General features: G+C 32.3%; 2 protein-coding genes across 14 annotated transcripts in view; one reads left to right on the top strand and one right to left on the bottom strand.

The window, feature by feature from the left end:
- The window catches only part of LOC128984186 (annexin B9-like), a 281,946-nt gene extending 278,362 nt beyond the window's left edge, over nucleotides 1-3,584 (bottom strand). The window contains exon 1 of the mRNA XM_054403524.1: nucleotides 3,548-3,584. The gene's annotated coding sequence lies outside the window, so the exon portion shown is untranslated. The remainder of the gene's footprint in view (nucleotides 1-3,547) is intronic.
- Nucleotides 1-23,805, top strand: part of LOC128984115 (glutamate-gated chloride channel) — a 216,133-nt gene that overhangs the window by 141,260 nt on the left and 51,068 nt on the right. For 6 of the 13 annotated variants that reach the window (XM_054403469.1, XM_054403433.1, XM_054403439.1 and 3 more), the window contains 3 exons: nucleotides 8,477-8,546; nucleotides 9,934-10,087; nucleotides 21,000-21,082. In XM_054403469.1, the coding sequence (XP_054259444.1) occupies nucleotides 8,477-8,546; nucleotides 9,934-10,087; nucleotides 21,000-21,082 (307 nt within the window). Of the gene's footprint in view, nucleotides 1-80; nucleotides 149-2,265; nucleotides 2,331-8,476; nucleotides 8,547-9,933; nucleotides 10,088-20,999; nucleotides 21,083-23,805 lie in introns of all 13 variants that reach the window. The other 7 variants (XM_054403449.1, XM_054403419.1, XM_054403402.1 and 4 more) reach the window with 2 other exon arrangements.

Raw genomic sequence — 23,805 nt, 5'->3', positions numbered from 1 at the left:
GAGTGCTGCCTCTAGCATGCTACGATGACAGGTTTTGCTCAGATAGTTTATCACCTTTCGTACATTTTTGCGTCCCTCAGATGGCCCTGCGGTCGTCCGGGTCAACATATTCGTTCGCAGTATCTCAAAAATCGATGATGTTACCATGGTAAGTTAACATCCTTCCCGCCACGAGTAGATGCTTACACCCATACCCCTCCTCAATTCACTGCCTCCTAAACTTCTAAATGTGTTCAACTTTGTTTTTCTCTATGTTCTCTATGTAATGTATTCCGAGCAAAACTTTTTGAGGACTAGCGGTGGTTCGTAGGTCACCTAGAAGTGTGTGTTAGTCTAGCGCTGTCTATGTTAGTCGCTCAGTCGCCGATTGCAGATTGCAGCTTCATTCACAGCGACTTTTCTAGAGCATGCACAGTGCATCCTGGTCTTGCATCTTGTTGGTTATATTGGTTTTTCATTACTTTTTCTTAGTAATTTATCTTTCAAAATAAATTATTAGCCGATAAAGTTTTTTTCTTCTCTTAGAATAATATTTCAGCCTCTCAATATAGCTTTATTCCTCAAATTTTAGAAAAGGCTTATACAATCTATTGCACTCGATAATAATCTAGTGATAATAATATTTTATGTTTTTATAACATAAAAAAATAGCAATATCACAAATTAAAAATGTGTCAGCGCTTATTTTGTCTGTTGGTTAAGTTTGTTACACAAATATTTCTTGACTAGTACCAGCAGAAAAGAGATGACTACTATTTATACTTCAAAATTACAAAAATATAAATATATGTTAAAAAAATACTCCTGTAATAAATTTACTTTGTATAACAAGCATTACATAATGTAATTTTTACCAGAGTACATAAATAAATACCAGTATAATAATTATTTATTTGTGTGACAAATCTGATAACAAATTAACATTATTATTTTAAAACATTATACAACCTAAATTTAAATAATTAACAGTTAAGCCTAAATATAGGTCAAAACAAAAATATCATAGTTATCACATACCATGGCAATGACAAACTTATCTCTAGAGATTTATTTCTTCTACAATGACCAAAGCTCTGTTGGTCATATGTGACATTTTTATAAATAACTTCTTTTGAAACATTGCTAGAGGCCAAAAACGTTAACCTCCTCAGAGAAAGTTTAAGTTTTGATGACTTTTGAAATTATTATGTTCATAAACTAAAATTGAAAGTAATCATTGTTAGCTGGTAATGAGACTTAAATTGTGTAAGAATATCATAATATATTAAATTGTAAAAAATTTTTATCAGCTGCAAACTTGATAAATAGATTTGTTTTTAATTTAAAGTTAATTTTAAACATATTCATAGTAGCCAATGCATTATAAAGTTGTAAAATGTGTATTGTATTAAAATATCCTCTGAGGTCTACATAGTATACAGAAAACCAATCTTAATATTATTTATTTAGAACCACAAGTACAGTGTTTGCACTTAGGTGTAACAAAACTTATTCACATAAACTATTCTCTTCTACTTTTATCAGCATTACTTATTTAACATTGATCATTTTTAAGGCTTGGCATGACCATCATTACTAATCGTAGACTTATTGGACATCCACACAGTTTTCATTAAATGTAATGTGTAATGTAAGTAATGTAATGTGTCAATGGTAAGACCAAAGGCAGTTATAATTTATGAGTATTTATAAGTCCACTAAATTTTAACATACAAAATCAACGTTTTTGATTTACTTACATTGCAATTCAGTGATATGTTTGTGCCACTAATGTAGCATACATCTACATTTGTTTCCAGACATTAGCTTTTCTGTAGGCTGTAGCCAATGAAAGTGATCGTTTCTCTTACCAAAGTCTGTCCCAAACAACAAAAAACCTCACTAATTTGCCCGGACCTGATGCTCTCTAAGGAAATTCAATTCACACTATATACAGCGGCTCCGATACATGGATTAGTCTTTTATACCTTGTGAGGATGTGCAAAATGCTAAATTTAGCATTCCACTGATATTGTCATCTTGCATCTCAAGTTAAAAGAATTGATTAATTTACTTTAGGATTACCCCCCCCCCCCCACCCACAAAAACAACCTAAAAGTGGTCACAACTAGATCTGGTATCATTTCAGTTTTTTTTATTATATAGTTAGTTTAATTAATCATTTTGATTTTCGTTATTATATTATATGAAACTGCCGTTGGCCTTCCATTAGTAGTAGTGGTGCAGTGATGCAGCTTTGCTCATAGTTGTGTCTGTTTCCTGCAGTGCACACCAAAGTTCGTGTCAACATATTTCTCCGCTCCATCAGCAAAATTGACGATTACAAGATGGTGAGTGCTGGTGACGTCTTTCACGGTTTGATCTTATTTTCGTAACCGAGGGATGCATACAACGTCCCTCATATTTGTTTGAATATTTCATTGATTGTAACTATGTCTGTATATTGTACATAGGCCTATTGTCACTGTACATAATTGGAGTATTATTGGACGAGCCATAGATAAAAAACTTGATTCAATTTTCATTTGAGTGTTATTATTTTTATAAGCGAGAGACACCTTACATTTTGATGTATTCATCTTAACAAACAGGAAATAGTGATTTCTAAATTAAGATAACATAAGTCAATTTATGCTTTCTCCCAATAAACCAACTTATTTCACTGAGCGTACCAATTGATTGTAGGGATTGATGGACAGAGTATAGTTGCGTCTGTAAGGAGTATATTAGTTATCAAAATATAATTTAAACTCCTAATGAAGAGATTTAAGGAAAATAAGTAAACTTGGATAATGTTTAGTATTTACGATTGGTAGTTCAATTTTATTCACTGTTACTGTTAAATTAACAAACAGTTAATTCCAATTGTGGAATTAAAGTAGCTAAAATATGATGAAATGACATTGAGTACCATAGTTGGATTTATTTAGTCAGTCAAATCAATATAGGTTCATTAAGAGTTGGAACGGTACAAGGGGGGCAAATTATTTCCATGGTTAAATAAATGCAATCAAGTACAATCTAATAAGTTATGTAAAGATAATTTCCCAACATACTGTCAAATAACAGTAGAGGGTCAATGGTGCAAACTGTAAGTTTCACCAAGAACTAATTTTTATAATATCAATCATATCATCTAGGTGTGTACCTAATTTTCTTTTCATTATTTGATACAATGTCTGCTGAAATTAGTCCTCAATTTTCTCAAAGCCAAAATTGGAATAAAAACAATGTGGCCAAATATTAATCAAAACTCAAAATATTGTAATATTTTCCGATCCTTCAAAACACCAGGTGAAGAATGAATCAAGTTCTTTGCTATGTTGAATTTTCGTGATGTGTTTAATTTGATTTTTGAATTGTTTTGCCAAATTTCTATTTATATATTCACTACATTCACAAAGAGTCTGTACTCAAGTCCTGATCCTTTGTCTTTGCACATGAGTCAGTCCATGCATGTGGATGTGCCAAGTGACAAAACGTCAAGCGTGTGTTTCAGTCAATACTACCAAATACCAATACTGATCATCATTAATACTTATTTTACCTGAAAGATGAGTGTAGGTCGGAGGGTCCGAGTTGGCTGTATTCTCACACTGGACTGTATGTGTGTGCGTGTGTCTATGTCATATGGAATGTACATACTGAAGCTTGCCACACCCACAATGGAGAATGTAGCTTAGCAGCTTTATCAACAATAATATCCTTCTCTATAATCCTCTTCCAAAACACACCGATAGCATGAACCTAAATGCTGTATTATACACCTAGTCAGCCACATTCTACACATTTATTTTGTACATACAACTGAACTCTGTATAAGACAGCTAATTGTAGTCAGGTAAACGTTTACATATAAACTTACATCTCCAGAGCTAGTATTGTATTATAAATTAAGCCATAGAATTAAACGAGATAACAAGTTTAACAAGATTTAACGATTGTTACAAAATCCCATATGAAGGAATCATTTGCCCAGAAACACATTTTAAAGAGTCAAAAACTATTTTACTCGATTTAAAAAAATAGAACAACTTAGATTGACCTAAGAGATAAAATTTTTGGTTAGGCATAGGAATCTTTAGTCAATAGCGCTTAGCCTATTTTTTAAAAGTATAGAACAATTATAAAACAGGAAGGAACATTTTGATCGTATTTTGATTTTCAATTCTCAGTCAGAAAGAGAGGGTGCAATGAAGAACTTTAGATTAACAGCAGTTTACCTTTAATATTATATGATACTTTTTAATACAACAATTTTTAACAAATGTAGAAAATTGAAAAAAAATTAAGTAACATTGAAGTTATAGAAAAATATGACAATAATGGTAAAATACTACTGTTTATGAAAAAACTATTTTCCATTTCCTCAGACTGTTACTGATATTCACACAAGGTAAATAACATGACCAAAGTTGGTATACTATACCATACTGTAGTTGTGTTTCCAGATCCTGCATTCTGCCCCAATGTTGAGTACAGATTCTTTGGCTGTGTTGAGCCCGTGTTGCCGTCACCTATCTCACTATTTTTCATTTTTCGCCATTGATGTCATTGTTTTTGTTTGGTGTCGTGTGATGCTGCGCATTGCCTGGTCGCCTGGTCCATGGATTGTCTATGTGCGCCTAAATCTATATGATATCATGAATAATAATTTCATTGACGTATTGGTATTTTTGTCTATATTCCCTTATCATGTCTTTTGTATATAAACATTTCATGTTGAGTTCCGAGCCCTAAATGCTTAATAAATGTCTTAAGGTGGTATGCAAAAATATTTTAAATCAAATATTCAAGTTTTTTTAAAAAGCTGTGTGTCGAGAATTAAATAATTTAATTTAAATTTTTTAGTGTCTAGCTTTGACTGAAATATTTAGAATGATTTCATATTTTCTTCGTGATATACATAAAAAAATTAAACGTTTGAATGACCGACTGTTTATGTCTGTGAATGCATCTGTGTGTCCATATGAACTGCAGTGTTCGTTTATGATCTCTTGCTCAAATGCCAGACATTAAGCAAAACGTGTGTAGTTCTTGTTTACAGTATAACAATGTTCTCCCCAGCAAAAAAGGTAAGCCCGCATGTTGTAAATACATTTGTTCTGATATGTTCATGTTGTGTAGAGTTGAAGCTTCTTTCTGTAGTGAACACATCTCCCACCTCCCCCTCGCACTTGCTGTCCGCTTTCATATGTAAATAATGTAAATATATAATTATAGTGTAAAATAAAATACATGTCTTTTCCTGATAACCTCAAGAAACATAGTTGTGTTCATTGATTATTTATAGATTTGTTGTAAGACATGAGAACATTCTGAAAAACAAACCCCTTTGATGCATGACTTATTTTAAATTTAAAGTAGTTTTAAACATTTTTTTTAATTTGGGTTTGAGCTAAGAATCATTAATAATCTGTCGTTTAACCTACTTACACACAAAAATGTGCATTACAATCTTTCACCTTTGTGATTCTATGCTAATATTTAGAGGTCTAGAGGTAAGTATTGATGATAACATTCAAAAGTTACTTTGGATAAAAAGATTTTTTTACTTTACTGTATTTCAATTGTAAATGTGCCTTTTTAACTGATATATTTAAAACTGTCATGGAGTTAAACCGCAAAAACCTTTTTCAAAATGCTTGAAAGTAGAATTTTTTACTTCTCTACCAGATAATGAACAGTAGTGACTGGACTCTGGAGATAATCATTACCCTGCATGCTAGTAAAATAAGTATGTACTTATAATCTTTTTAGGGATTGCCATAAATCAATTTAATTTACTAAATTATGTAATGAAGATACATAAAAAATCCAGGGCTTATTATTAAGACAAAAATAAAACTTAAAAGTCAGAAATTAGCAGTTCCCAAAATATAGCTAGCAAATCACCAGTAAGTCATGAGAAAATCGTTGGTCCGTTCAGAAGTTTAAAAAGCTTGTGGGTAAAGTTTCAGACTGTATACATAAATACATCTAATATCGCATCAAAGCATCTTCTAGGAGTCACAACTAGAACTATTTTTATTTCATTCAAACAATCTTTTTTAAGTTAAATGTTTTGATAATAAATACAATAAGGCCTATTTTTTATGACTCTTGATTTATAATATTAAAATAATCCAAAAATTCAGAATCTTGTTAGTAATCTAATAAGTCCATACATTTTAAAAATTTATATGAAGGGTTTGAAAAAAATCAAAACTCCTAATTTTGTTTAGGAAGATAAAACTGTGTGAACTGTCAAAAACAATAACTTCAATTGCATGACAAACATTGTATTTGTGCTGTTTCATGATACAACTCGGTATTTATCAAATTCATATACAATTCAAGAATTTGCCAAGTTTTTTAAATAGTTTGTAAGAAAACAAATCAACGTGTTTCAAATTTAATATAGTAGTTTCAATGCTTGGTTTCAACACTATACCAACAATTTTAAAGTTTTATACATGAAAATTATAAAATATGTGTTTATGCACTTTTTGATACATTTGTAAATACTGTAAATATTTACAAGACTTCAAATAAAAGATTTTGGAATAGCAAACGTTCTTGACGTTTCTTGACATTGGTCATCATCTGAGCTTATGAGGGCTCTTTCACACGAGGCCATCGGTAGCTTTAAGAGGTGGCCGGTGAACTGCAGTTGATGGTACAGGCCACTGTCAAGCCACTCCACCAATTGCCACCGCACGACTAGTCAAGAAAATGCTGACAAACAATAAACATCTTCTCGCATTACAAATCAAGAAAAGAAGGCAAAGAGGCAGGTGTATGTTCCATCACCATCCAATACCTAGTGTTTAGGAAGTGCAGTGGCCTTTATTGAACGTAGTTTGACAAACTGTGTGCCGACAAAATATTTAAAACTATTTCCGTACATGTCCAAAGTGTCATTTGATGATTTTTAAAGTTAACTGACTGTTTACCCCAAAACAGGTGATGTCGTGAGTCCGGTGGCGGCCACTAGTGGCTTTGTCTGAAAGCTCCTTTTTAGTTCAATGATCCGCGGTGAGTTGTTGCCACAGCGGTTGATGGCTCGCAGTCGTGCGAGTCCTCACGAGCAATTGCAGTGGCCTCGTCTGAAGGCCCCTATTGAAAACTATGTTTAAGCTGTGGCGGGTAACATGGGCGGCCAGTGTAAGAGCCCTAAGAGACTAGAGCATGAAATGGTGTCTTACTTAAGTACTATAGATATATAGCAGCACAGATTGGTAAAAACCGAATATCCACATAAATGAAATTCTATAAAGTTTTTTAATAAGTTGCCTGAAGAGTCAAAATTAGTTTCTTACAGTATTTAAAAAAAATTAACTGTATGACTGGATGGTTAAAAATCCTTTTTACAAAATTTATGATTATATAAGTTGTAAAATAAATATTAGATGTTGAAGAGTAATTTAAAATAAAGCTTTCATTTTGTAAGTTGTAAGAAGAATGTAAGTAGTTATTTAAATTTTAGATATATATATCATACTGTAAAGACTGAATCACCATGTAACTATGTATAACAAATTATGTGTCCTATTTTTTTTATAAAAATCAATTGAAATAAATATGTCTTATTCTTAGGTTGCCGGAAGTCCTGGAAACAAATTCAGATCAGTTTTGGCTGGATCAAAGTTGGCTTGTTCAATTTCCGGCAACCACCAGTATTTATGCAAGGACGCCATTTCGATTCTCTCAGTCCCTGGTCAGGCCTGATGATGACCAGTTACTAGTCAATATCAATAGCTATTGTAACACATTTTATATGCATTTACCCTTCCACAAGTACCGTAGATACATTTTTCTGGAGTGATAGTTGCACTATCTGATGAAATCTTGTTAACTAACTAAGGTGGATCAGTTTGTAGTGGAGGCAACTACACACACTTAAATGATTCTTTTTCAACATAATGTCTGATCAAGTATACATGGATTTAGGACAAGATTCGTCATAAAGCAATCGGGTACAGTGCCTTACAATGGCTATCTGTCTTCTTAAATATGGCAGTGATGTTTGACTTCTGTTTTGTACTTTTTCGTTTGATGTGTTATTTTAACTTTAAAAAGTGCAATGTAATATACCTTTAAGATACATTAAAGAGTATTAAAACTGCAATATTTATTTTGAAACACTATATAGGTATTTATTTTAATGTTTGCAAATAAATCTATAAATGTCTATAGATCTATAGATGTATATCTATACATGGAACATGATCCAGTTAAATGTACATTATAATCATATACTTAATGAGTCTTGGATATGGAATTCATTAGAAGCCCATATTTACCAGATAAGTTCCATCAAAAACACTGTGTAATTCAATTTCATTTTACTCACATTTAACATAGTAGTAACAAACAAGTAAAATATATTGAACCACAATCCCTTAAAAAATGTGTTAAATCATTAGCAATATAGATGTTTATGTGATTAGCAATAAAGTAATTTATTTGATCTAATACTCATTATGTGTTTTAGGAATACAGTGTCCAGCTGACCTTCAGAGAGCAGTGGCTGGATGAAAGACTCAAGTTTGATGATTTTAAAGGTCAGTTCAATGTGTTACAACTGAAATTTTGTTCCTGATAAAATTTGTTAACAATGGTGATTTAAATGCCATACTATACAATACTACGATTCCAAATAGAGTCACTCTGGTGGATATTAGTTAATAAAATACTGCTAATATGATAGAAGCTCTTACTTGGAATTTGATAATTCAACCACCCACTAAAGCTACGGCATGAATTTAAATACCCCCGCCGCAGCAAACCTGCAGACTAAGCGAATTTCAATTTGCCTGATTGGATTTACACTAAAATTTCTCCTTAAAAATATCACATGCATTCCTTATTTAAATATAATTACTTTAACAAGTACTTATGTTTGCTGCAACAAGGAGGGTAAAGTGTTTTTTTTTTTTTGTAAAATGTTAATAGTTTAGTAAGAAATAAATGAATTTTCCAAATTTGATCAAAATATGTTCATAAACAAGCAAACTATAACAGTTTACTTATTCTCCATTAGAATAACATGAGAATTTTAAATTTACAGTTTTTTGGAATTTTCTCCGTTACCATTAGGCGAATAATAACGCTTCAATATACTAAGTTGTTTTTAAGTTTTTTTAAGTTCTACAAAATGATTTGGAAAGAAATTGCTAAATATTATTTTTTGGGGTCAAAATGGGAAAAACCAATTTTTTACCCCATAAAACCCCCCATAAACACCCGTTCCCATAGTACAATCATGCTGGTTCGCGAACTCGTTTGAATAAATGTAGGTTTACACATCTATACCAAATTTCATCAAAATCGGATCATTTTTGTTTGAGTTATCGTGCTAACGGACACATATATATATACATATATATTTATGAATTTGAACGGATGGTGTTTTTGGCCTCTAGGGACCTCAAAACGAAAAAGTAATTCGGTCCCGGGTCCAGGTCTTACCATGAGTACTACGGTAATAGCTTATTTCCCTATATGGGAAATTGGCTAAAAAGAGCAAATTGATTCAAAACATAGTATTTAATCTAAGATTAGAGGTAAACATTAAACAAGTCATACAGGAGCTCTCGATGCTTTTAATGTGACAAAACATGCAGGCAAAAATACCTAAAGAAACTGAAAAGGTTTGCAGATGTTTGATCTAATTTCTCAAGTTCCAAAACAACATTTAAGCTGATTTACAGCCAACACAGCCAACAAGATTTGATTTAAAAGAGTGTTTGTGCTATCGACTATCATCCATGATAACAAAATGTATCCAGGTGAAACCAGCACTGTACTGTATTTAAAATATTTACTAAATCATTGTGACTACTTTTCTACACATGGACATAGAACAGAGAATCCTTACACAGATGAAGTTAAGCAAAATAATTTATTATTTAAGTTAAAAGACGGATAGTTATCATTGGTATGTTTCAGGCAAGATCAAGTATTTAACACTAACAGAGGCAAACAGAGTGTGGATGCCAGATCTGTTCTTCTCCAATGAGAAGGAGGGACACTTCCACAACATCATCATGCCAAATGTGTACATCAGAATATTTCCATATGGTTCCGTCCTCTACAGTATAAGGTAGGGCCTACATTGTACTACGTCATGTTTTGAAATTATTTATATCAAGGGTGAAGAGTGTTTTACACACATAAATTAGGTATGGAGGACTATAATATTTTTTACAATTATTTTGATTTGTAAAACAAGCATTGATTATCATAAAACTAAGCCATGCTCAGTCATGGTTTGATTTTTACTTTCTCCCCATACCTATATGAAAAAGTATTGTTTTTGTCAAAATCTGTAGGTTTGAGTTTTGAGTGGATATATCCATTTTGGGTCCCCCTAAACCCAAAACAGTAGTTTTCGGAGTGATATCTGTCTGTGTGTGTGTGTGTGTGTGTGTGTGTGTGTGTGTGTGTGTGTGGGTGTGTCTGTCTGTATGTGTGGATGTGTACAGAGCTACAGACCACACCTCTTATTGTCCGACTTTGATTTAATGTGGTATGTAGGCACTAACCCATGGTATCTCCAGGGTTTTTAAATATTTTTTTAAATTTTGATTTTTAATTGTGTTTTTTCCATAAAAAAAACCATAAAATAGGCCTAACAGAAAAATAAAGTTTTTTTTGAAAATGGCCCAAACGACTCTAATAAAATTTAGTATGTTGAAGCCCTTTAAATTTCAAAAAAATTGTAGAACTCCAATTCCTGTAAAAATTACGGTTCAAAAGTTATCGTAACTTATTTTCTCATAAAAACCTATAGAAAATAGAAAAATTGATTTAAAAAAAACACACCATTTCTGTTTGAAATTTGTTAGGTAGTTAAGATCTTTATAATTCTATCAAAATAGAACAACCCCCATTCCTGCAAAAATTTTGGTTCAAATGTTAATGCAACTTATGTGATTTTACCTATTAACCCTTCCTAGACTGTAGGCGGATATATCCGCCGATTATTACGACATCTATTGTTATAGTAGATTGTACATAACAACAATAATCTTTGTAAAAACATCTTTTTTCCAATTGTATCTTTAGCTGATGTACAAGGGATGTTTTCCTAGAAGAATAAAAATTTAATAAATATTTTTTATGTACCGTAACAAAAAAAATTAAAAAGGTGAAAAAAGGATAACAAAAATTATTTTGGACAAAAGTTCTGCATAGGTAAACTATTTTCAACATTCTATATACTATAGATAGAAAAAAGATAATACTTTTTAGTTTCTATCCTAATATAATAATTTTGCTGTCTGTTTACATACTATAGGCATAGACTAAACAACACAAGTAGACTTCTCGTCCCATTGTAAATTTTGAAGCACGTTTTTCGTGTCTAGTTCATGTACGGTGACACTGGGCGCTAGTGTCAATGAAATGTTGTTTTTATAATTTTAGGGTTAATTTCTTGATTTGTACAATACTGTATGGTTATATAACTAGGGGACAAGTTATTGTTTATGATTAGATCGTATTAATTGGTTAAACGAGGTTTTAAACGACTGTAATACCGGGAAACAAATTGTAAACAAAACACGACCTCTACATAAACCGTACAGAACTAACAATAAAATTGTCTTCAGCTGTTCCATAAGGATGAAAAATATAGTAAGGGAGTATGTTTTATCTATGCTATAGGCTGTCCGAGAAGGGTTAAATATCATAATTACTCTCAACGCTTACCCATGATAAAGGTTTTTGACAAGCTAATGGGAGAAAGTATGTATCAGATTGCTGATACCATTTATTTTGGTATTTTTAGGTTGAACTTAGTATATGCTAAATAAGAAATATATGTGGTAAATGCTATGGGAAGGGAGGGAAACAGGTCCGCGACGTAGGAACTAGTCTAGAACTAGAAGGAAGTAGTCAAGGCGAGCTGTCCGGAGTGTGGAAACTGTTTACTGTGTTGCAGATACATAAATGCCACAGACATTTCCCACACTCTGCACTGCTATCCTTACTACTTCCTTCACCATTTCCTACGTCATGGACCTGTTTTCCTCTCTTCTCACAGCATTTTAGGATTGTAGATACCTTAATCTAATCCCCACTAACAGTTCCCAAACTCCAGACTGCTCACCTTTACTACTTCCTTCACCTCTTCCTACGTCGCATAATATGTATCTGCAACACTGAAATGCTATGAGAAGGGGTGGAAACATATCCACGACATAGGAAATGGAGAAAGAAGTAGTAAAGGAGCATTGTGGAGTGTGGGGAATGTTTGTGGCAATTAGATTAATGTATTTAATACTAAAATGCTATGGAAAGAGATGAAAACAAGTGTACAAGACGTAGGTAGTAGTAAATGCGAGTAGTCCGGAGTGTGGGAACTGTTTATGACGATTAGATTAAGGTATCTACAATTCTAAAATGCTATGGGAAGGGAGGGAAACAGGTCCGCGACGTAGGAAGTGGTGAAGGAAGTAGTAAAGGCTGGCATCGCAGAGTGGGGGAACCATTTGTGGCAATTACATTAATGTATCTGCAATCCTAAAATGCTATGGAAAGGAGGGAAACATGTCCATGACGTAAGGAGTTTCACCACTCCTTACGAAGTAGTAACGGCGAGCAGTTATACTCGTAAGGTCCAATAAAAGTATAAATGTAATGATTTATACTACAGAACTATATAACTTCAATAGGATTCAGCCTAAGTTAAAAAGAAGCCATTTCATTTTCATGTACAACAATGACATTTTATTAACAAAATAAATGTAATCATAACAAATATATACTTTTCCTTTAGTTAAATTATACCTCTGTATCTCAGCCCTAAATACCTAATTATTTAATTGAAACAGTCTTACTTTATGATGGCCTTCCGTAGAGCTCTATTTTAATACAGGAACTCGTCTGTAAAAAAAATATACAAATGCATAAATATTACTAATATAACTATTCTAAATATAAATTTCAATTACCATTTTCTTTCGTACAATGTGCTTTTTGCAAGTTAACATACTTATAACCTAATTTAACATATTTTAGAATTTGAGGTTAACCAACAGTGAATATTATTTTCCCATATCCATGTTCAATAGTATTTTTAATACAAATTTTAATTTCAGATTTTACTTTCCTAGATTTTAATGGATAATAATATTTTGTACTTACAATGTCTACGAGATTTGCCTGCCATGAGATACAGAATTATGAATGAAATCAAACTTTGTGAGGGAAATGAAAAAAGAAACAATGTTACCACTACAAACAATTAAAATAAATCAACTTATGCTTCTTACATACTATAACTAAATTTGCTGGATTTTTTTTTTTAAACAAACAATACAAGAATCAGTATAAATTTTCCGCCACTTCAAAATAAAAAAAAATCATAGTAAATTTAGTTCAAATTTTTGTTTCCTTAATAACAAACAATGATATTTACAAGATTCAATACTATGAAATACACAACAATGAAATAGAATAGCTCGGCTCAATACAATATCCGGTTAGTTCAGATAACCTATTGTAGTATAAATAGTTTGTCACTAGAATGCGCGGGCCTTCAGTTTTGTTGCTTTTTTTGTTATATGAAACCAAATTAATTTGACTTAAAACATTTCTTTTAACTTAACATTTTTCTTTGTGATTTCATCAACTACCATTTTAAAACTACATATAAATAAATACAAATCCATTTATTTGATTCAAACAAAACTTTCCTATATCCCTTTTTAAAACAAGGCAGATTATTCAGCAAACTATGCCCAAAAGGAAGAATGATAATGATCACGAATACCAAAGATAAGATAAAAACTGCATTCATTTAAAATCCTGTTTGCTCACATTAGTTGAAACTAGTTGAAGTGCGTGCGTTTTAGTGTGATGTGTCGTGTTTTAGTTATAAGTTTAGTATATTTAGTGCGCGTTAAAGTTTGTGTTTTGTATGGCCTGTCGTATAAGTGTATAAGTAACAGTTTAGTGTCAAGTGTTCAGAGTCACGTATCCTTATTTACTAATTTAGTCAAAACTTTCACACACATTCTCACCCATTTGATCAATCCATTTGCTCACATTTACACTCACATTTGAACTATACATTTACTCACACATTCATTCATCCTGATTCACTATTTTAAATGAATGTGCTATATTTATTAACATTTAATTTTATTTAATTATTGAAATTTTGGTTTTCTTTCGCCATTGTTTGCTAAAATAATTCGCTTTTCTTTCTGTATACCTCCTTAATAAAAATATACATTCCCTGACATTACTCTAAAAAAGTAATACAATCTTCTGAAGTAGTTTCAGTCCTCTCAGTCCGGTGTAAGCATCGGGTTTAAAACACATTCATTTGTCTTCTGCTAGTTTGAGGTCCACAATGTGTACTTTCTTCACGTCTTGATAATTATTCACGTTCTGTATCAAAACTGTTACGTCCGTGATGAAATACAATATCCTATATGGTCCAGAATATTTGATAGCAAGCTTCTTAGAAAAGTTTTTCACTTTGTTGCTCAAATAGTGAGTGCGGACATAAACAATAGAATTGACAGTGAATGGCGATGTTGGATTCCTGTATTTCGCACGTTCTTGGTTTTTCTTAATGCTTCTCTTGATGTTGTTTATAGCTTTGGTTAAATTTTCTTTCTTCTCATCTTCAGTTAGCTTTGTTGAAATTAAATCCTGTATATTCCAAACATTTGATAGTGCGTTATTACATTCATGATAAAACATCATTTGGAAGGCTGTTTGACCTGTAGACGAATTTACAGCTGTGTTTAAACTAAGTTGGACCAAACCTAAATTGTCATCCCAATTAGATTGATTGTTGTGATAAAAACATCGCAATAGTGTAGACACATCTCTGATAAATCTCTCAGCTCGATTTCCGTTTGCACGATATATCGCTATACGACGGTGCTCGATGAAATGTTTAAACAAATAGGCCTTGAATTCCTTGGATATGAAATATGAAGCGTTATCAGACACTAATATCCTCGGAGTTGAAAAATTCACAAAGGTTTGCTGAAGTTTTGCGATTATCAATCTTGAATTACAGTCCTTAAGAGCGTGAAGCCATAAATATCTAGTGAATGCATCGACTATCACTAGAATATATTTATTTTGTCCCTTTGATCTCGGCAATGGTCCTAGAATATCAATAAAAACTGTATTCATGGTTTGTTCAACTGGGATTGAAATTAGTTTACCCTCGTATTTTCTTTGTGTGGTCTTCGACATAGCACATATTTTACATTGTTTTATCTTCTGTTTCACAGTTTCATTTAAAATCGGATTGTAAAAATATTCATTTATTTTTCCTTGGGTCCTAGAGATTCCCAAATGACCTCCGATCATTGTGTTGTGGTAAAATGTGAAAACCAAATTTATTAAGTTGTCTGGTAGATAAATTTTACTTTTTCCAGATTGATTTTTGTACATCAAAACGTCATTTTTCAGGTAGTAACACTCTTGATTAGTATTATTTTGTACGCTTTTAATTATCTCTGCACATTTGGGGTCATTTCCCTGGTGATACTTCAAGTCATTTAATGCCATGGGTATCTCTTGAATTAGATTACAAAAATGTATATCTTCTTGTTTGTTTCTCATCATTTTCTTATTACTACTATTTACATGATTTATTTTATTTACATTTCTCTTCTTGTTCCTCATTTCTTCCCTAACAATATTTACAGATTTATTTATATTCTTCAACGTAGAGTCCACTTCTGTTGTGATGTCTTCGTCATGATTGATGTCTTCTTCATCAAAAAGTCTGGATAAAGTATCCGCTAAGATATTTTCACTTCCCTTTTTATGTTCGACAGTGAATGGGAGGTTTAACAGGCGTTCTACCCACCTTGATAATCTTCCCAGTTTCCTCCGAGTGTTTAGAACGTAGCTGAGAGCTTGATTATCTGTTATCAATTTAAAGGGCTGTACTTCCAAAAATTCATGCCATTTTTCGATGCATAATATGACACTGTAGGCTTCTTTCTCATACACACTGTATTTGAGCTCGTTATCATTGAACTTTTTGGAATAGTAGGCAATTGGTAGTAGATCTTGATTTTCATTTTCTTGCAATAAAACACCTCCTGCCGCTATTTGCGATGCATCCGTTTGTAAAACAAATGGTTTTGAAAAATCAGCTAACTGCAAAATTGGGGGATTTGAAATTTTCTCCCTCAACGTATCAAAGGCAGTTTTACACTTTTGGGACCAAATGAATTTATTTCCTTTCTGTTTCAAACTGTGTAAAGGTGCACATATATCGGCATAGTTAGGGATATATTTAGCCCAATAAGAACACATACCTGTAAATTGCCTTACTTGTCTTACATTTTTAGGTTCGGGAAACTTCTGAATGGCAGTTGTACGTTCTGGGTCGATTCTTACAGTGTTGTCTTTAATTAAGTGTCCTAGGAAGCTGATTTCCCGACAAAAAAATTTTGCTTTGTCAACGTTTACTGTTAGTTTGTGTTTGGCGAGTCTGTCAATGACCTCCTTAACGTGTGACATATGCAGAGACTTGTTAGTGCTGTAAACAACTATGTCGTCACAGAAATTTACCATGTATTTAAACTTTATATCTTGAAAAACTTTATCCAAGTAGCTTGATAGAACGGAGCTTCCAACCTGGAGTCCAAAACAAACACGTTTCATGCGATATTTCCCAAAAATTGTAGAAAATGATGTGATGTCTCTAGAATTTTCCGCTAAAGGACATTGAAGGAAAGCCTTATTTAAGTCGATTACTGTAAAGTAACTAGCCCCTTGTAGATGATGATACATATTTTGGAGGTCACCAATTGGATAGTTCATTTTCACTAATTTCTTATTCAACTCTGAATAGTTGACTACCAATCTATCTTTTGCTGTTAAAAATGCTGGGCTGCTATATTCGCTAGTGGATGGTTCTATTATACCTTGGGCTAACCAATCGTCTACTATAGCTTTCATTTTGTTCAAAGTGGGCGGACTTAGAAAATAAGGGCGAATACATATAGGTTTATCATCAGTAAGCTTTAGTTCTACTTGTAGGTCAAGTGCCTCACCAATCTTATCAGTAAATACATTGGGATAAGATTTTACTAGTTCTTCTATTTCTGTGGTCATCTCTGGAGTTCCGATATGAATATTATTTATTGCTAATTTCTGCCAATTTTCATCTCCACACAACTTTATTTTGTCTGAAGGTGCGAATTTAAAATAACAGCTGTTGGCATTTAAATCGATAATTAGGCCTTTGTTCCGAATGAATGGAGCTCCCACTATCATGTGATAATAGTTTTGTTTTATCACCAAAAATTTTTCATACCAGGAATACTTGCTTATCTTGATTTTTATCTTACATTCATTTATGATGTCCAACGGTTCTTCATTTGCAGCTAACATTATATCAGTCCATTTCTTAGTTCCTCTAATTTTATTTACTGCGTTTAGTTTGTCATAAAGCTCTTTACTTATAAAGTTTCTACTGGCTCCAGTATCGAGTAGAGATTTTACATGTATATTCCCAGTTAATTTTATTTGCATGCATGGTAAAGAATGTATTGTTTTACCTTTGGTTTTAGTTATGCTAGGTTTCTTTGATTTGTTGTGCCCTTTAACTAGTTGTCTTAATTCATTTTTGAATGCGAAACTATGATTTGTATTATCACTAACATTTTGTTTTCTGGGAGGATAAGATACGTGAAGTTCGGTTCTTACACCTCCCAAGTTTATGAGTTTTTTGGTTTTCTGAAGCACTGTCTTGCTGTATGACCTGGTCTAGCACAGTTATAACAAACCCTGTCTCGTGGATATGAGGTCCCACTTGACGTTTGTCCATACCCATGATTTCCCTGATTTTCAATTGACCTATTATGCATATGTCCTGATGATGTATTTGACGTTGTAGGAAACATATTGTGTCTGACATAATCATTAAAATTAACGTTGTTTAGGTTTATGCACAGTTGGTCTAGGTCTCTGAAGGTTATCGGATTTTTTTCAAACACTAATTTATTTCTGATTTCCGGATGGATGCCATTTTTGATGAAACAAACCAATTCTTCTTCAGTGAGATTTCCCTTCAATACTTGATGATTTGTCTTGACCTCATTTATGTAAATTGACAACGGTTCGTTTGTTTTTTGCGGTCTAAAGATAAGTTCTTGTTTCAGTTTCTCCTTCAGTGTTATTGGTATGAAAGTATTTATGATATCTGTGTGTAGTCGGTCTATTGATTGATTTGTGTTCTTGTGTTCTAATATTTTATTCGTGAGTGGTTGAGAAGTATATGTAGGCAAGATTTCAAACAGTTGGTGTGAAGTAAGATTGGTCTCGATGGTGATGGTTATTAGGTTTCTTAAAAAGTCCAGCAGAGGATAGATTTCTAATCCATTACAGATCCTGAATTTTTGGAGATAATTTTCTAACGGATTCTTAATTTTTCCGAATACATTTACATTCTCAATCTCTTGAGAGGGGCCTGCTAGTGGTTGTACTTGTGGACCAAGGCGATTGTTAAATGGAATTTCTATAGACTTGAAATCTTGAACGACTTCCAGTGTCTGTGTGTTATGTTGGGTAGGGGTAGAAGAAGTTTGTCTATCGTGAACAACATGCTTATTTATCTCTGAGTCGATTTCCTCTTCGTCCAAAATAGATGTGTTTAACCTTTCTTCAAATTCCGCCAACTCCTCCTGAGGGATGTCATTTAGGATAGCTTCAAATTGCGACGTGGATTTTTGCAATTTATCCACATATTCAGTAAGTCTATTCGTAAATGATTCTTCTAATTTACACAGTTTCATATGTGAAATTCTTAAGGCTAAATGGGCTAGCTTAGCCTTGATTTTGGCTACTAATAAGTTGCTATTAGCTTCCTTGCACTGACCTATTAGTTCCTCTACACTATATAATTTGTTTTCTATCGTGTCAAATTCATCTTTAAGTATAATTTTCCCTTTCAAATTAATGACATTTGTTGGAACGTCTTGACATAACCTTAATTGCCTCCTTAAACTCTGAACATCCTTGTTGATAATATCTTGTCCTCTTGATAAGAGCTCATATGTTAGCTCTTCTTTGATAAGGTAATTCAAGTTAAATTTAGACATATTTATGAAATTATCTTGCTATAGATTCATGCTCATTAGTAATTAGGCTGTAATGTAATATTTCACTCTAGGCTAGTAAAAATTAGGCTTGGATAAAACTTTAAAAGTAGGCTATAGTGATTTCCTGATTTATTGTTATATTTTGTTGTTCTGTATAGCAGAGTGGCGCATATATTTATACTCGTAAGGTCCAATAAAAGTATAAATGTAATGATTTATACTACAGAACTATATAACTTCAATAGGATTCAGCCTAAGTTAAAAAGAAGCCATTTCATTTTCATGTACAACAATGACATTTTATTAACAAAATAAATGTAATCATAACAAATATATACTTTTCCTTTAGTTAAATTATACCTCTGTATCTCAGCCCTAAATACCTAATTATTTAATTGAAACAGTCTTACTTTATGATGGCCTTCCGTAGAGCTCTATTTTAATACAGGAACTCGTCTGTAAAAAAAATATACAAATGCATAAATATTACTAATATAACTATTCTAAATATAAATTTCAATTACCATTTTCTTTCGTACAATGTGCTTTTTGCAAGTTAACATACTTATAACCTAATTTAACATATTTTAGAATTTGAGGTTAACCAACAGTGAATATTATTTTCCCATATCCATGTTCAATAGTATTTTTAATACAAATTTTAATTTCAGATTTTACTTTCCTAGATTTTAATGGATAATAATATTTTGTACTTACAATGTCTACGAGATTTGCCTGCCATGAGATACAGAATTATGAATGAAATCAAACTTTGTGAGGGAAATGAAAAAAGAAACAATGTTACCACTACAAACAATTAAAATAAATCAACTTATGCTTCTTACATACTATAACTAAATTTGCTGGATTTTTTTTTTTTTAAACAAACAATACAAGAATCAGTATACAGTGTAGAGTTTGGGAATGGATTAATGTATCTGCAATACTAAGACTGCTTTCAGAGTAAACTAATGATTTTCCCCGAGCAAAGCTCGGTCTCCAGGTACTGGTACCTAATAAAACATACAAATTTTGATGTCAATATAATAGCACCTAATTCATGAAAATCAAATTTAAAATATTTGGGTTCCTTAGTATTTTTCAAAATAAAATTTTGGCGTTAGTTTATGCAATAAAGCTCCAATTTTCTTAACAATAACATTTCATTTAAACGTGGGTTAATAATTCATAGTTCAGCCATTTCTCAACTAGAGTTATTAACTACCGTAATGCATGATTTTTTTTCAAAAATTTACATATTCTTATCCTATATTTTAATACAATTTACTGTTTTTGTCTAATTTGGCATGCAAATTTTCAAATCACATCAGAATATGAAAAATCTTTGATAAAAATACATCTACTTGATAAAAATAAGTTATAACACACACATGCACACATTTGACATACGACATTTTTTATTCATTACCGGTAATCTAAGAGTATTTCAACAAAATTAATTGAGACCAAAGACAATAACGTTATTTTCACATGTCAGTAGATAAGTCCCAAAACCTGTAAACTTGTGATAATGACTCTGTCCTGTTACAGTTTTGCCACGTAGTGCAGCATATGGCTGAATCATCAGCTAAGTTTTATAAACTTATAGCAGATAAAATTATCTCCATTTCGGCTCTGACTTATCATTTAACCCATTACATCAAGTACTAAAAGTCTTAATTTCTCGAGCAATCCTTTTTTTAAGTAAAGTAAGAATATTTCACCGTCAAATTGGGAGTCACTAAAAAATAGTCTTCTTAACATTGATTATTTGTGCTTTGTGCAGAATTTCGTTGACACTGTCGTGCCCCATGAACCTGAAACTGTACCCTCTGGACAGCCAAATCTGCTCACTAAGGATGGCAAGCTGTAAGTAGGCTCAATGACTCGTTTTATGATCGTATTTAATTTGTTGTGCAGAATTTCATTGACCCTGTCGTGCCCAATGAACCTGAAACTGTATCCACTGGATAGGCAGGTGTGCTCTCTGCGAATGGCCAGTTGTAAGTATCTCCAACCTCTGTAATATCTTGTCAACATTGATTTTGAAACTGGAAACAAGATAAAGCTGTGCACTAGCTTTGCTTTATAATTCGAATGGCTTTTGAATTTCATGGTTGCTTATATTTGCGTCTTTTTAATATTTCAGTTTTCCTATCCACTAATACTTTTAACTGAAATGGCAACCATACAAAGGTAGGTATTTTATCAATTGATTGAAACAGTAGAAACTTGCCTTTACCATAAACACTGTTATACTGATCATTGTAACAAAACCTTTTGGTATTTTAAGTGAAAATTTTGGTCAAAAATTTAAAACACTGAAAATGTTTTTTTTTATCAATGGTAGCCTAGACTTTTTTTCAGTAGGTACCTACCTCTAAAAACTAAATGTCAGTAAATTGATATTTTAACTACACATTTAAATCTTACTAGTTTTTCATTAAATCAATTATGTATTACCTAATAATATTCATTAATTATAAGGTAATGTGGAACAGTATTTACAAAGTATACTTTTTAGTAAATACATACCATCCATGTATTTCTTTATAGTATACAGTCTGCATGGCCTGACGTGTTCTAGTCATATTTACTTAATCATTATTAGGTAGTTTTAGAAATATAGTTTGAAATGTATATTTATATTTTTAATAATCATTAATTACATAAAGCTGATTAATTTTGCTACAGTTTCTAAAATTTCAGTTTCAAAATTAATTCCGGTTGATACAGATATTGCAGAACATGCAACAGGTAGAGAGATAGGTTTACTGTTTATCTTGTAAAGAACTATTTTAATTTTATGCCTCTATTTTCAGTTGCATCATTTTTGTTCTAATTTTAGTTATTAGGCAAAGATTAAATTGAATAGCTGAGTAGGCATCTAGAATGGGGTTGTGTTTAGTTGTATTTCTTCTGCACGACTGATAAATAGTTTAGCTGCGTTGGATTGATCTTGACTGGCTGGGCAGATTTTATTTGTCACTTTCACTTAACAGGTAACAATCGGTTACTTAAAATAAATAATTTCCAAAATACCATTGATTACAGTTGAAACAAGAATAATCCTTGCATGTGTATGCATGTATTGATGTGTCGTTAAAGCCTGTTCTAGCCAATCTTGATGCATGGGTATCTATGACTTATTTGTGTAATTATTTTTCAGACAAAAGGTAACACAACTACCTTTTACATATCCATATACAGGGTGGCTGAAAAGTAACTTGCACCCCCCCCTTAACTTTTCAACCATTTGAGATATTTGAAATCCGTTTGCGGCAACCTTCTTAAATATGAGGAGCTACAATAATTATGATCAATTTTGAAAATTTGGCCCTTAAGGGTAGTGGTGGTAGGGGGTAGCTCAAAATTTTTAAACGACAAGTATAGTCGAGTTTGGTATCATATTACAGGTCTTGAGGAAACATAAAAATTGACATAAAGAAAACCAAAATCGGCCCACTAATAACAAAATGGCGCCCTAAAACGTTTGAAATCCAAATAACCATGAGGGTGGCTGAAAATTAATTTGCACCCCCTTTAACTTTTTCACTATTTGAGATATTTGAAATTGGTTTGCGGCAACTTGTTTGGATATGAAGGGCTACAATAATTATGGTCAGTTTTGCGAATTTTGCCCTAGGGGTAGTGGGGGTAGGGGGTTGCTCAAAAATTTCAAATAGCAAGTATAGTCGAGTTTAATATCGTTTTACAGGTCTTGACGAAACATAAACATTAACATAAAGAAAATAGAAATCGGACCATTAATAACAAAAGGGCAGCTAAAAATGGTTAAGACAATTATCATTAAAAGTAATTTTGAACTGCCATTTTGTTATTAATGCTCCGATTTCTATTTTCTTTATGTTAATTTTTATGTTTCGTCAAGACCTGTAAAATGATACCAAACTCGACTATACTTGCTATTTTAAATTTTTTAGCTACCCCCTACCCCCACTACCCCTAAGGGCAAAATGTTCAAAACTGACCATAATTATTGTAGCCCTTCTTATCCAAACAAGTTTCCGCAAACTGATTTCAAATATCTCAAATAGTTAAAAAGTTAAAGGGGGTGCAAGTTAATTTTCAGCCACCCTCATGGTTATTTGGATTTGAAACGTTTTAGGGCGCCATTTTGTTATTAATGGGCCGATTTTGGTTTTCTTTATGTCAATTTTTATGTTTCCTCAAGACCTGTAAAATGATACTAAACTGGACTATAGTTGTAATTTTAAAATTTTGAGCTACCCCCTACCCCTACTACCCCTAAGGGCAAAATTTTCTAAATTGACCATAATTAATTTTTGTAGCCCCTCATATCTAAGAAGGTTGCCGTAAACAGATTTCAAATATCTCAAATGGTTGAAAAGCTAAGGGGGGGTGCAAGTTATCTCAAAAAGTAATAAAGGTAGAACTTTAAAATTTGGTACACTCCCATATAGACATTAAAATCATTTGAACACATTATTCAGTAATACACTACCTCCTCAGGGGGCCGGCCCGCTAGGAGTCAGAAGAAAATCTTAAATGTAAGCATAGATTGATATGCACAAGGTCTTTAGTAGTAAAATACAATGCCGCAAATTTGAATTCAAACGGAGAACCAAGTCGAAAATGGCAGCCATTCAAAGATATCTTGAATCTGCTATTTTGAATTTTTTAATGGGGGGCTGCTATTTTTTACTCAGTTGTTATTTTGAGCTCTAATTTGTGGCAATGTATT

Source organism: Macrosteles quadrilineatus, unplaced genomic scaffold, assembly GCF_028750875.1.
Source record: "Macrosteles quadrilineatus isolate MER2022 unplaced genomic scaffold, UCM_ALF_1.0 Scaffold_1__1_contigs__length_201487025, whole genome shotgun sequence".
Classification (NCBI taxonomy): domain Eukaryota; kingdom Metazoa; phylum Arthropoda; class Insecta; order Hemiptera; family Cicadellidae; genus Macrosteles; species Macrosteles quadrilineatus.
The sequence above is the reverse complement of the archived record's forward strand: the minus strand, read 5'-3'. Positions and strand labels throughout refer to the sequence as shown.